The following is a 15,113-nucleotide window of genomic DNA, read 5'->3' as shown; positions in this document are numbered from 1 at the left end:
ATGAGGAAACCGAGGGTCAGGAAGGCGGGAGTAAATTGACCAGTGTTTTACAGAAAGTAAAAAGCAAAGCTGAGATGTGAACAAATTCCTTCCCAGAGCTTCTCCAATTTATCAAACTGTTCCTTTGCCAAGGCAGGCCCTTGGGACATTTGTATAGCAAGTGAAAACATCTTTCCTGCTTTTCCTTTTTTTGTTCTTCCTACCCTGAAATGGCCAGTTACCTCTCTTATTTCCCTCCAAATCACTTAATACTTCTGTTGAGAAATCCCACCCATTCTGGACGAGTTCCACATTCCAGAAGTACTCTTGTGGCTATAATGAAAGCTCTCCTCTTCCTTAGTGGTCCTTCAGAGAGCTTAGGGGAGGAAGTAATCATTTAACTAGTAATTACTAAAGTAATTCATTCTAGAGTGTGCATGACTATGGAATCCCTTAACTCTCCCAACCACTTACCCCACAGTACTCATTTCCAGTTGGCAGAATGTATGAGAAAGATATATCTGAATATGAAGTATTCTTTTTTTCCTCCCCAAAGATTTTTTTTATTTATTTGAGAGAGAACGAGCAGGGAGAGAGACAGAAGGAGAGGAAGAAGCAGACTCCCCACTGAGCAGGGAGCCCAACATAGGGCTTGATCTCCGGATTCATGACCTGAGCCAAAGGCAGAAGCTTAACTGCTTAGCCAGCTGAACCATCCAGGCCTCCCCACAGGACATACAGATATCCTTGAAAATCTGTAAGGAAAAGCGTAAGGAACTCATCACTTCAGAGAGTATGTGCTACAATGTAAATAGGAAAAAAAAAAAAAAAGGGAGTTTACCAGGGCTTCTGGTAAGAAGTGGGGCTGATGTTATTGTTACTACAACTGATGAACATTCTGGACATTACTCCATATACTAATTTCTACAACTGTCTCCTAATTGCCAGATACGGAGTTTGGGCCAGCATAAAACTTTAATTTTTTTATATTTTTATTAGTTTTCAAAGATTTTACTTATTATGGGGGGGGGGAAGGGCAGAGGGAGAGAGAGAATCTCAAACACACTCCCCACTAAGCATGGAACCTGACTTGAGGCTGCATCTTATAATCCTGAGGTCACGACCTGAGCTGAAATCAAGCTGGATGTTCAACCGACTGAGCCACCCAGGCGCCCCACGGGCAAGCACAAGAACTTTGCAACTCTTATTTCCTATGTAGCCATGGTAACCACTGTAATCCATGCCTTGCTAACCAACCAGAGCTCGTAAACCAAAAACCTTTTAAAATAATTCTACAAAATACAGTGGCTTGGTGATAAAATATCTGAGCGATTAAGCTATATTTTTAAAAAAAGTATTCCCACTACTTTTTATCAAAAAAAAAAAAAAAAAAAACAGGCAGTGAGGAGCTGAGTTAAACATTTAGAATAGATTTCTACTGCCCTGCATACAAACGGCTGGCAATTAAAATGAGGGCAGTATCTGCGTCTTGACAACTATGCAGAACTCATGCCAGGTACTGTTTCTAAGTGTTTTCACGTATATTTACGTCTTTAATCTGCACAACCACCCTAAAGTAAGTACTACTTACTATCACCCCACTAGACAGATGGCTAAACCAAGGCACAGAAAGGTGAAGCAGCTTTGCCTTAAGGTCATGGCTAACAGAATGTGAGGTGATGGTAAACGTTTGTAAGGACTCCCTTATTTCTCATCTTGGGGAGGGTGGGGTGGAGAGTAACATGTAAACTGACTAATTTCAAACCATAGGCCCTTTTATACCTTCAAATTTGTGAAGACCAGAACTTTCTTTAGTCCTTTTTACCTTTTAAGAACCAGTCACATACACTGCAACCAAAGGGGCTCACTGAATCTGCGGGCCGTGAACCGATGAGACTGTACCCCACTCACTTCTCTGCTGGAATTCCAATCACACTGGAAGCACAGAGAATGACCCCCTTTCAAGGTAGCTGCTGTTACCTCCATTTAAAGGGACAAAAACCTCGAAGTCCCCTAACCATCAGGTGCTGGAGTCAGATTTGAACCCTAGATGTTGAATTCCAGAGCCTGTACTCCCTGCCAGCAGACACTGTTCATTATCACAGCAAAGCAGCATCATTTTCCTTCTTTGTGAGGAGAAGACTCGAACTCAGGAGGCTGAAGCTACTCACTTGTGGCTGTTAGCAGACAGCTGGGCCGAGACCCAAAGCCAGGTCAGACTGTCTCCGGAAGTACAGAGTGTTCCCTCCGTTCCACGATTTACCTCATCATATGAATAAAATGCCTTTGTAAATTGGCAAAATATTGCACTGCTCCAGACAAATGGGCAGGAGCCTCAGTTCCCCAAAGTGTGGCTTCATGAAAGCCAGTTACTTATTTTTTATTTCAGAGTGTGCAGAGGAGCAGGGAGTGGGGGGGTGGAGGAGTGCAGAGGGAGAGAATCCCAAGCAGGCTCCACACCCAGTGCGGAGCCCAAGATGGGGCTTGATCTCAGAATTCTGAGATCACAACCTGAGCCAAAATGAAGCGTCAGACGCTTAACCGACTGAGCCCCTGGGCACCCCTGAAAGCCAGGTATTGGGGCAGTCTGTCATCGTGGCCTCCAAGACCAGCGAGCACCAGGCCTTTGATTTCTTCTGGTGAATGTTCCAAAGGTACAACGGCCTCACGGTGCTGATGCTGCCTAGGGTTTGAGGACCTCCCAAGTAAATCTGTTTCATGTTGTGAGGAGCTGGGAAGGAGCTCCTCAGAGGACCTGGCTTTGTAGATGAAGACGACGGGGTGACACTGAACTGAAATGTAAAAGAGGTTACAGATCCCGGCGCCAGTTTGCAGCTTGTGAGGGCTGAGCCTACACAGCCCTTGGGGTCATTCTCTGTGCTTGCAGTGTGATTGAAATTCCAGCAGAGAAGTGAGTGGGGTACAATCTCATGGGTTTACGGCCCAGAGTGGAAAACCTACATAAAGCAACTAGCATGTAGTATATGCTCAATAAATGTTAGTTACTGTATCTGTGCTTACTAATGATTTCCAAGATATTTCTTCTAATGGTGTCCACATGGCTGATACATAAACTCCTACTGTTACCAACTTCTCTCTAGGGTAAAGCAGCATTCCTTGTTAAAATGAGAGCCTTTCTGGGAGAGCGACCCATTAAAATCACTCAGGTTCAAACAGCAAATCCTGTCTGACAGGAAGGTCTCGCTGAGTGAACTAGGGGCTGTGGGCCATGGGCGGGGAACAGAGAGAGCCCAGGCAACTGTGAAGACACAGAGCATGCAAATAGAGTGGGACTCCAGGCAGACACAGAGCAACCCGAGCAGGGGGTCAGAATGCTCAGGACTCAGGCCGTGGAGACCTGCCCTCTCTGTTGATTTTACTGCATAGTTCATGAACAGGACCCTCAGCTAGGATAAAGAAGGATGTGGTGACAATCAGACTTCACACTGGCCGAGTTACAAATGAGCTCCACAAGCCAGCTCACACACTTTGCAAAAATCCTTGCAATTTGCTGCAGACGTCTACAGACCTCTATGTAAGAACCCGCCCCCCGGTCCCTCTGATTTGTAACACTGGCTAATGAGGGATGGACTCAGTGGTTCTTCAACCAGGAAGCAATCTTGGGCTTCACCTCTAGACCAATGAAGTTAGAGCCTTTGGGGGTGGAACCTGAGGGTTCTACTGTGCTGTGGGGACTGAGAATCACGGGGTTCATTTAGCCAGCTGCAGCCTCTTCCAAATTCATTCTGATACAAGCCATAGGAATTGGCATCTAAAACTCCACATGGTTGCAGCTAATGTATCTTCTTGGGATTCAAATACAGTAAAAATTCCTGTATGTATTGCATTATAAATAACCTGTAAGACATAACCAGATATATTTCTAAACATACATTTCATGCAACTTGGATTTGGGAAGTCCTCTAATATAGAGTTTAACGTCTTTGGTTCTGCACTTGCAATGTGGCAGGAGCCCAGAGATATTCCACAGTGACCCCCTGAGTTTCGGAAATGTGGTGCTTATTTTATATGTCCATGTAACATCGTCTGCACCAGAACAACTGGGATTCTTCTGCGGGTGACCATGACTGTTAGGACTCAACACCAGTGCTGGTGGGACCTGCGGCTGCATTTTGAACTTAATTTATAGAAGTCAGCTCCGGTCTGTAAAGAAAAGGGAAAGAGTGAGGGTGCCCTGTCACAAGGACAGGAGGGTGAGGAACTGGCTGGTCAGGTGATGAAAATGGCACCACCTGAAGCTGATGGAGGAGACATAAAACAGAACTATCAGTCAAGGGCAGGAGAGAGCAACTCAAAGAGAGAATTACAGTAATAGTGGTTCAGGGTAAGGAAACTGATACCATTTCCACCCACACTGGCTTCCCCTGGGTTCCCTGAACGTGCTTTCTTGGCTCAGGAGTGGAGATTCCCGTCTTCCCGCTACTGGCACTGCTCCTCCCTAGCTTTACTACTATCTGCTCACGAAAGCCTTCCCTGACCACACGAAGGTAGCTGCCTTCCTTTTCTACACCAGCACCCCACTCACTTCTCTTCGAGCACATAGTCCCGGGTCACTCCAAGCTCCAAGAGTGCGAGACTGCTAATTCATCCTTGCTTCTCTAGCACCTGGCCCAGGGGCTGCTTGGAATTAATGAAACATTTAATGAGCACATTATACCCATTTTGCACTGGAGAAAAAAGAGGCTCCAAAGGCTTGTGTAATGCATCCAAAATTCTACAGCTTGTTCAGGGATTTGAGCCCAGGACTGATGGGCTCTCAAGTTTGTCCTCTGACAATTCAGTGCTGCTTCTAATCTCTTGGAGAAAAGAAAATACTCTCTTGTAATGATAATGGTGACAAGACGTAGAATTGGGTGGAATCCCGCATAGCCTCAGAGCACCATAAAGGACAATCACAGAAACCTGTTGTTAAACCCACAGCAAGGAAGGGGGCACTCCCCTGTGCGGGTTGACTTGTACATCTGCAGGCATTTGAAAATTTAAGATTTAAAGAGATCAACCTTCAGATCCAAAGACAAATTCACGGACACATGTAGTATCTTTACAATCAGGACTCCCTGTTTTCCCCTTCCAGGAAACCTTTTCAGACTTCGTTACTCGAAGACCCTATGGTGATTCAATGACAAGATAAGGGGTTTCTTTCTCCAAAGAACTATTATTCAAGAAAATTTCAAAGATCTAACAAGTTGGCATCTGAGGAAAGGCCTATTTATATACTAGAAAGAGCAGAGGCTTCAGGGTTTGAAAACTGGTCCAGCTGTTTACAAACTGCATAACCCTAGGGATAGGATTTAATTTCCCTGACCCCTTCTCTTCTATACAAAGCATTTTCACTCAAAAGTATTCATTGAACACTAACTGTATGTCAGGCAGTGTGCGGGGTACTGGGAGATCAAAGGTAAGCAGTTCCCACCTCCTAAGAACTTGCAGACTAGTGCAAAATAAAGACAGTGACACCTGTCTTGTAGGGCGAGCTTGGCCCACGGAGCACTGGGCACGCTCTAAGTGATCTGTGAACGGTAGTCATCTTTCTTTTCAACCTGTTATCTCAACTGTAATGTGACACTGAGGCTAATAAATTCAGCAAATGAGGGTTTTTGAGAAACAAAACTTCTATTTTTGACATTAATTTTTCAGGATATTATAATAAAGTAATACTCCAACTCTAATTCTTACATATTCTTTGGTAATTTTATTATTTTTATTATATACTACAATGCTGAAGGTAAAAAGGGCAAGCAAACAATTCTATAGACCTTTATTTAGGATAGCTTAATGGCTTGATATAAACTACTTTATCCTAAAGCTTTGAGGCTGGCTGAAATGGTTGCTAGAGCTTTCTTAGAATTGGTATTTTGAAATTAAAACATTTTATACCTTGCTCAGAACACACTAGATGGCCCATAAATGGAAGCCACTATCGATATTACCATAATAGTGAATTCGGAGATTCTCACTGAATCTGAACTCCAGAGTGATGTATTACTTTAAATAGCAAATAAAAAAAAAGTGCGTCTTTCAACAGAAAAGTAATGAATTTGTAGGTGAACTGTTGTAGGGCTGGCTGCCTACCTTGCAGGGGTGCAGAGAAATGCGTTTCTTCCTAAAACAGTAAGCTGGGGAGATGACTGGTCCCGGAACAGGTCAGTCACAAATGGTCACTCCAATAGACCATCAATCTAAATGCATGCTCGACCCTCTCCTGAGTCACTCTGACAGGTGACACTGACTGGGGCCCTTCAAGCGGGACAAAGTCCACGTGGTAAGGGTCCCAAACAAAGGCCCTAAGTTTTGTGAAAACAAAGGTTCTTTGTCCACTTTTCCAAAGATGACTCAACCCCGTGTTCTCCCAGGAAACTGCTGGCCTTGATTTTCAGCTGGATTCCGAGTAATCAATAGTGTCTGCGAAGTCAGGAAAAGTGGCTATTGAGACCTTTCTGTGCGAGCAGGGATGGGACTACAAGTGATCGAACTGGCAGCAAAAAGTGTAGCCCAAAGCCAGTGACAAGTGGGGAACAGAATTACACAAATCAGCGGGAAGGAATCTGAAGCGACGTGGAGGAGCCCATTTACCCCGGAGTTGTTCTGGGAGCAGGAGAGGTGGACCCATGATTTCTAATATTTGTAGCAACAGAGCCTCCTACTGACAGATTTCAGTCTTGCCAGGATGTCCAATGAGGTCACGCTAACAGCCATGACTCCTATTAACAGGATGCCCACACAGGGCCCATTATCTCACTTCATCCTATCATTTTTATGAGTTAAATACTTTTCTCAAGGTCACCTAAAAATGACAAGAGCAGGATTCAGACTCAAATCTGACAGATGTCACAGTCCTTTCTCATGGCCACTAAGCAATGTAGCTGATGTGATCTTTGTTGCTGATTACAGCCTTATTAATAAAACACCGACACAGCGGGCTAGGCCACAGCCATGTGTACGACAGGAGGGAAAAAGGGAAGGTGGAAGAGAACTCATTTTTCATTTTTAGCCATGACCACCACTGACTCAACTCCATCCGCTCCATGACGCACTGCCATGCACTGCCTCCCACTGCAGGTTAAGAAAGGCAAGTAGCTGGGACATGACAAGGTCAGAACTCGTCGAAAGGCTTATTGAGGATGGTCATAGTCAGACGAATCTAAGGAAAGAAGAGAGTAAAGAGAGGGTACGTGTAGCAAATTCTTGACTAAAAACTCCTGATCTACATAAAGTCAAATGGTCAGAAATTTTCACTGTGGTATATATTTAACCTGAAGAATTTTCCAGGGGGTGGAGGAGCTTCCCTGGGTCTTTTCTGGTTTTTATCTCTGCTCACATATTAGATTCAACGCAGAGTCACACTGCACAGACCCAGCTCAGCTAACGAAGTCAGACAACAAGCAGACGTGAACCTGGCTCAGGAAAGCTGGGTGAAGAACAGGCACACTCAGGGCCAGGCAACTGCTGACCACGCGCTCCAGCTGAACCACACAGAGCAGCGGCTCCGACGGCTTCTGTGATACCGGACACTTGAGGAATGCCCTTCTAGCTGCTGCCGGCTTCGTGGCCTGACCACCACCCTGGATAACTCTGGAACTTGCCCAGGGACAGGGCAACCCTGCAGCTCCTCTGGAGAGTCAGGATCCTGACCCAGGAGAGGCCCCACTGGGTTTTAGCACAAAAATGTGGGGCTGTCAGTGTTGTAATGTCCTTACGAACGAATCACCTCTCAGAATTCACACCCCACTTCAGGCCACCAAAGAATTCCACCCTGCTCATACAGGTACATGCTTCTCCCACACATGGTCTCCTCAGCCCTCCTGGTTTAGGGTTAACCATGTCTGCGCTGGCCCAAGCTGGGATCCCGTACTGGGGAGGAACTGGGGTTGCAGGTGAAGGGGAATTAATGTCCTGGAATGTGTGGGAATGGGTAAGAACAGAGTTCCTACCTATACCAGATTCCCAGCTGTGTCATTTATTAGCTGTGTAACCGGTAAGTGAACTACTCTGAGCTCCAGGCCCCTCATCTGAAATGTGGAGGTGACGTCACCTATAAGTTAAGTTGCTGTGGAGATTAAATGTTACAATGCATTAAGGTGCTGGTGAATGCCTGTCACATGGTGAGCATTCAACAGTGTTAGCCACCGTGATGGTGATGGTGATGACGACGACGGTGGTAGTTATGATTACGGTGGTGGTGAGGAGAATGCTTCGGAAAGGCAGATGGTGGGAATCTTCACTCTCACAGAGAGAAACAGGTCTAGAAATGGAGACTGTTCCATTGTCTATCAAGTAGGAGCAAAAGCAGCTACGTAAAATAGGTTGTGGTAATGCGCTCAGAACAATGAATGGCCCACGCATGGAGCATACTCAGTACATGCTATCTGTTCCCATCAGTGTTTCTGATCTTAGATCACGTGACTGGAGCTCTTCTGATACAGCTCCCCAAGCATCTGAATCACTAACATAATGAGCAGAGTAGGTCCTGCTTGGCCAGCAAACGCTGACCATTATGCACTCATGCAGGCTTTAAGACTGGAATCCCAGCATTCATCGGGTGTGATGTGGGCACATTACTCCCCTCTCCCAGTAGCAACATCTATCCCCTGGGTTGTGGCAACAATTACACATGGTAATACACCGAAAGCACAGGAAGAGCTCATTCCGTGGTAACTAAGATTCTTGTGACCGTCAGAACCATTTCATAAGGTAACTATGCTTGGAATTAAATATGAGCAGGTCAAAGTTATCTCACTTTCCAAGTATATCTCACTTTCCAAGTACCTGTGATGTCTAGTCCAGCACCTGGAGTAGAGTGGAGGCTTCATGAAACATTGCTAAATAAACAAGTAATTAGTAGACAGTCTCAGTGATAGTTACTAACTGAACTAAGTCAGCCTACAGGATTTACAGTTATCAGATGGGTGACTTGTCACAACTAGGACAAGAGTTACAAAATCTCACCTGGGCTTAGGGAAGCTGAGGACCTCTAAGGAATCACCCCAAGGGTTCTGCAGGGGACAAGGGACAGAGATAATTTAATTGCTCAAGTTCCATAAAGGCCAATAATTGTTAAGAGGCATGGAATCTTCCAGCAGGATGGTCTTGGCCACAGGTGAGTACTGGCTATCATGTATGTGTCAAGGTCTTTGGAGGGGGGCCAGTACAAGGAAAGAAAGATGAACAGGACCTGGTAAATGCCCCTGGAGAGCGTCCGATCTAATAGGATGATGGGGTTCTGCTGGAAGAGAGGCAAAATGAAAGGGGCTGATGGAGTTAGGTCAAACCCAATATGAATTTCCAACTCTGCCCACTACTAGCCAAGTCATTGTGCTTCTCTGAACTTTAGTTTCTTCCTCTCAAAATGAAGGTCAGATTGCCACATGGGTTATAGAAGGGATTAAGTGAAATAGATTTTATGAAGCATCTGGTGGGAAGAAGAGCTTATTAAGGAGTCCTTGCTCAACGAGGGAGATTGAACGAGAACATGCCCATGTAATAAATGCTCAGCCTTCGTTTTTACCATCCCGTTAGTAATTAACTGCTTATCATAAACCCAAAGACATCACTTGGCACAGGATACTGAAATTCACCCGAGCTTCTTTCCAGGCTGGGATTGCTGGGTTTAACTGCGTGCCCCCTTTGTTAAGACTCTCGGCACAGGGGCGCCTGGGTGGCTCAGTGGATTAGGCCGCTGCCTTCAGCTCAGGTCATGATCTCAGGGTCCTGGGATCGAGCCCCGCATCGGGCTCTCTGCTCCGCGGGGAGCCTGCTTCCTCCTCTCTCTGCCTGCCTCTCTGCCTACTTGTGATCTCTCTCTCTGTCAAATAAATAAAAATCTTTAAAAAAAAAAAAAAAGACTCTCGGCACACTGAGCTGTTTCCAGTCCCGCTTGATATATTTTCCATTCTAATCTTTGCATCTTGAAGAATAAAGAGTAATTTCTTGCTAATGTTAAAAAGGGCAAAATAGTAATTACTTATTTTACAGTGCATGTCCTTGACTACCACACTAAGACTGAACCTTTTCTGAAAGTCTATGAATGATCCCAATAACGGGACTTTTAGTTGAAAACACAGAAATTCTAGCTGACTGCCAGTAGCAATTCTAAATATGCAAGATACATATATGCATATATAACTGCCAATAATCTGAAGAGAAAACAAAATATAAGTGTTAGTAGCTTATTCTGCTTTCCATTGAATTTCCTTTATTCCTAAAGAAAGGGGAGTCACAATTGAGGCAATTTTATTATCTGTTTTCTTTATATACATTTTTGCTCTTTAACATAATGATGGATTTTCCGAGTAATTTAAATGGTAACAAACAAAAAATACTGAACATGCTCTACACATATTTCACTTCCTAATCGTTATTTCATGCAAAGAACATCCTCTGTCATCTTTGTAAGCAGAAAACTAGGTTTTTCAAAACCACCAATAGTATTTCCAAAAGACAAGATTATGGAATGAAAGAATGCCAGATTTGGTTTGCAAGAACAAGAGACATTCTGGAGAACGGGGCGCCTGGGTGGCTCAGTAGGTTAAAGCCTCTGCCTTCACAGCTCAGGTCGTGATCCCAGCATCCTGGGATCAAGCCCCGCATTGGGCTCTCTGCCCAGGAAGCCTGCTTCCCTTCCTTTCTCTGCCTACCTGTGATCTCTGTCTGTCAAATAAATAAATAAAATCTTACAAAAAAAAAAAAGACATTCTGGAGGGCCAAAGAACGAGGGGGGTACATCACAGGACAAGATGAGACCAACTCCTTTTGTAAAGGAAAATCCCACACTTTCTGACCCAAATCCATACAGTACGCATGCGTGGGGGGAATCCCAGTGCTGGTTACATCACGTTTTTGCTTTCTAGTCCACAGGGACAAAAGGCCTAACAGGCGCGCCGTGGTAAATGGGCAGACACACTCACCGTGGCGTGGGAGATGGTCAGAATCCCATTCTTGACGGCGCACTTCCTCCTCTGCCACACCTTCCGGAGCCTGAAGAGCAAGTCAGACACAAGCTCATAGAGCAGCCGGCTCGCTCGGTGACATGCAGTCATATCATGTTCTGTACGACAATCATTATAAAACAGTGACAGCAAAACGACCCCAAACCAAAAAACCCCACCAAACCCAGAACATCTCATTATCCCCGGTGGAAGGTAGTTCAGACTAGCAGGCATATACAGGATGCTCATTATGGCACTGTTTTTGATAGTGAAGCGGGAAACAACAGAAATCTAATAGCAGGAGAATGAATAGACGCATTACAGTTACAGTCATACTACAGACTGCTGCGCAGGAATTGAAGAGCACAAGTAGCTATGGAAGTGCTGAAATACCCTTCCAAGCACACAGCCGACTGCAAAAGCAAATAGTTCAGATGTGACCTAGTAATGTTAACAGGTACTCAAAGAATATCCCATATGAAATGGCATTCTAAATTTCCTATGGGGATATAAATACAGGCACAAACATACAGAAGAGGGCTGGAAAGAAGCATGGTACACAGGCCTGGACCTGTGGCAGGGCTGGCACTGAAGAGTTTTTAACCGTATCTGAGAATCTTCTATAAGAAAGCTGTAATTAATCTATTGCTTCTGTAATTAAAATTACATCTAAAGAAATTAAGAAAGGAACTCAAGATGTCTGCCAGGCAAGAAGGGGTGGGGTGGGGTTGCCTCAGGATACAGAGAAAGAGCTCAGGGTCAGGGATCAACATGTTTGGTGCCTTGTACACCTCTTCTTTGGGAACTCATTTCAAGTTGGAGGTGTTTCGGGTGACGCTCCAGGCACAGGCGAACCTGGCAGATGTGTGCCTGTGTGGACAGGTACAAATGTACTAGTTCAGAGCACTGCGATGAAGAAACAGGTACAGGGCACAGTGCTTCTCTGGCCTAGGGAAAGGGTTCTTGGGCACTCGTTGTCATGGAAACAAACAACATCAGAGGAGGGGGCTCTAGCTCCTCCTGGGCATTTAAATAATATCATTGTGTGTTTCCTTTCCCCTCTTAATGAGTCCTGTAAGAATTTAAAAACCAACTCTGAACACAGATGATGTTGTCTCCTTGTGTATGTAATGACTAGCAACACCGTGAATTCTGAAGTGTGCTTCACAGCAGGAAATCAGAATCTTATACCATCTGAGCAAAAGCCAAGTGAACACCCTGTGCTCACAATGCCAGTATCTTCAGGAGGTAATGCAGCACTACCGACTGATAAACCGCCCTCCAATTACAGCTACATCACAGACTGGGGAAATGGTCATGTCCCATGACCACACCTGCCTCTGGTTAATGTAACCAATGCTGGAGTAGTTTTGCGTCCCATCTTAGCCTCACAAAAGCCTGTTGAGACAGGCGAGTCATTCCTGTACACAAAAGCCCAAATCAATGTATCCTCCTCTATCAACACGTTTTAAAAGAGCCACCAACCAACCTAACAAATAAGTCAACCTTCAGAAAATTGTCCCGACTCAGTTTATTCATTTAGTTAAATCGTTAGTCATTAGTTGTTTTTTTGGCGTTAGTTTTTTTCACATGTGTATCAAGAAAACACAAAACCAAAACCAAAACTGTATTCTTTTGTATTAGCAATAAAGCCAAGGAAAGTAACACAAAAGCATTAACCTTTTGGTGAACAGAAATTGCTCATGTGGTGCCCCCAGGTGACCAGACAAAAGGAAGCAAAATCAACGAAATCCCTTGTACAGTCCCATCTCTGTGAACACTCTGAGAGCTTTTATTCCAGGGATTTCTATGGAGCAACCTCCATGCCTGTGCCTTCCCCTCTCTGTACCAAAAGCTTTAAGGATGTTTGCCTGAAAAGCTCCTGAATGGAAGCACCAAGGACTTCAACTATCTGTTCAGAAAGTGCCAGAGAGAACACCACGTACACCATGCCAGAACCTCAGAATTCCAGAACAGGAATTGTCTATTACAAGGCAGTCTGCTGTAACTAAGCAAGTCCCAGCTCCCATGCTCGATTCCTTGGGCTTCAATCCTGGTACCAGCACCCGCTAGCCACAGGACTTTGTTCATGGTACTGACCTCTTGGGGGCTTGCTTGCCTAAATCTGCAGCGTGAAGACAATGCCCACCCTCTAGGACTATGCTGGGAAAATATATGTAAAACAGTTACTCCTTTGCCTCTCCATGGATACCGTTGAGTCATAAAGCTTCAAGTTTACTTCTAAAAAATTTGAAGTGTTTTTCAAATTGCATAATAATCCTTTACAGGTATTCCAGAACTAGGGTCGGAAATTACTAAAGCAATGGGTCCTGAGAAGAAAATCATACAACACGTCCGCAGTCACGGTTAGCAAGTGAGTCTGTCTTCATGTGTAAGCAATTCAGTTTTTCCTCTTTCACAGACCGCAATGACAGGCCAGCTTGGGTTATTATTATTCACCCTCTGCAGCCTGTGAAATTATGGGAGGCAGGCCCACTGGACCTCCAACCTCCTTCGCAACAGTGCTTTCCTTATCTCTTCCCAACAGACTGTAGGCTGGGTGAGGGTGAGGCCCACCTCTCATGGACCTTTTACCTTCCAGCATCTAGCAGACTGCCTGAAACACTACGGGGCTTAATGGATGTCTGTAGAGTGAGTGCGTGAATGAAGAATAGACCAGAAGAGCGGAGACAGGCGTGTAAGCGCACGCCAGCTGATGCCCTGCGTCCTCCAAGGGCAATCAACAGCAGTCACGCCCCTTTGGAATATAAAAGGAGATACCCCGGCATTACGTCATAAGACCCAGGTTAGAATTTGGGCTGTCTTACATCCTGGCTGTAGGATCTTTGTCAAATTACTTAATCTCTCTGGGTGACACCATCTACAGAAGGTGTCAGATGAGAGGCGTGACAGGTACCTGGATGCGTCTGGCAGGCACAAAGCAAGTGCAGGCACATCACGAGCTGATGCTTTCCTGAACATTTCGGGGTTTGAACCAAACGGTATCTCCGCAAAGACTCAGCTGACTCTTCTTGAAAGTTAGGTTATTAACCACTTCACTTAGAAACAGTTAATTCTAATGTCAAGAAAAGCCTTGTACCTTTAGGCAAGCAGTGTTAAAGCTACAGGATGAATAATTTATCTCCACTAGATAACCACGCCATCGGGGCTACAGTCGGTCACTGTGTCAGTTAGGAAGAGACCAGTCTAAACTGATTCAGGTCACTGGTGCATCTTTTCTTCTTTCACTTTTTGCAAGACTTAATGGTCAATATTCACTGACTTTCTACAAAGAGCCAGCTGTTGTGCTCTGAGCCAGCTGTTGTGCTCTGAGCTTTTCTTTCCTTACGCCCTTATCTATAAATCCTGATGGTCCTACCAGTGTTTTCTAGACTCTGACCCGTCCCTCCCCCATTGTGGCTGTTCCCTTGATCCCTGTTCACCACGCCTCCCACTTCTAGTCTTATATCCTACACAGCTGCCCTTGACCAGCAGCCAGAGTCTTTCCAATGAGGCTGATTATGGCATTCCTCTGCTTAAAACCCTTCAATGACTCCCATCTCCACTCAGTGGTTTCCAAAGCCCTCCTGGCTTGTGTCCTGCCCCCTCTCAACCGTCTCCTATGACCCCCAGCTCCACACTCAGTCCTAGTCATGCCTAACTCCTGTATCACAGAGGAAAGCATATTCCTGGCCATCTCTACAGATCTCTGTAGAGATGATCCCCTCACTTCCTGCAAGTCCAGGAGAGACAGCGGTGGCTCCTCCGAGGGCAGGGCAGCAGAGATGGCAAGACATGCATCATGTCCTGTTCCAAAGAGCTTGTCGTGACAGTGGCCGTGATGTAAGGAGGAGGAGACTCGGGGCTGACTCCCAAGGCTGGGTTTGGGCGGCCAGGTGGGCACCCCAGCAGAGAAAAGGGCGGAAGAATCAAAGCAGAGAGGTGGGCAAGCATGAAGTCCACAAGCCACTGGCTTGCTTCCCATTGCACTCAGCTCCTGCCTTCCTACAATGGCAGGCCACAAGTCCTTGGTGCCATTTAGGGACCAAAGGATGGCAACTGCTTCTTGGAAAGACAGTAGGTTAAATCAGCTGAGGGAAACCAGTGGGCTCAAGGTCGGAAGCTACTGCATTAGAAAATTCTGAAGTGTGCTTTCCTGGCCCCGCAGGTGGGATAAATTCCCAGGCT

At 45.4% G+C, this 15,113-nt stretch overlaps 1 protein-coding gene across 5 annotated transcripts in view; it reads right to left on the bottom strand.

Annotated features, from left to right (window-relative positions):
- The window catches only part of ASAP1 (ArfGAP with SH3 domain, ankyrin repeat and PH domain 1), a 352,276-nt gene that overhangs the window by 61,836 nt on the left and 275,327 nt on the right, over positions 1-15,113 (bottom strand). For all 5 annotated transcript variants that reach the window (XM_046008073.1, XM_046008083.1, XM_046008053.1 and 2 more), the window contains one exon: positions 10,905-10,974. In XM_046008073.1, coding sequence (XP_045864029.1) covers positions 10,905-10,974 — 70 coding nt within the window. The remainder of the gene's footprint in view (positions 1-10,904; positions 10,975-15,113) is intronic.

Source organism: Meles meles, chromosome 1 (genome assembly GCF_922984935.1).
Source record: "Meles meles chromosome 1, mMelMel3.1 paternal haplotype, whole genome shotgun sequence".
NCBI classification, from domain to species: domain Eukaryota; kingdom Metazoa; phylum Chordata; class Mammalia; order Carnivora; family Mustelidae; genus Meles; species Meles meles.
This window is presented reverse-complemented; position numbering and strand designations above follow the sequence as displayed.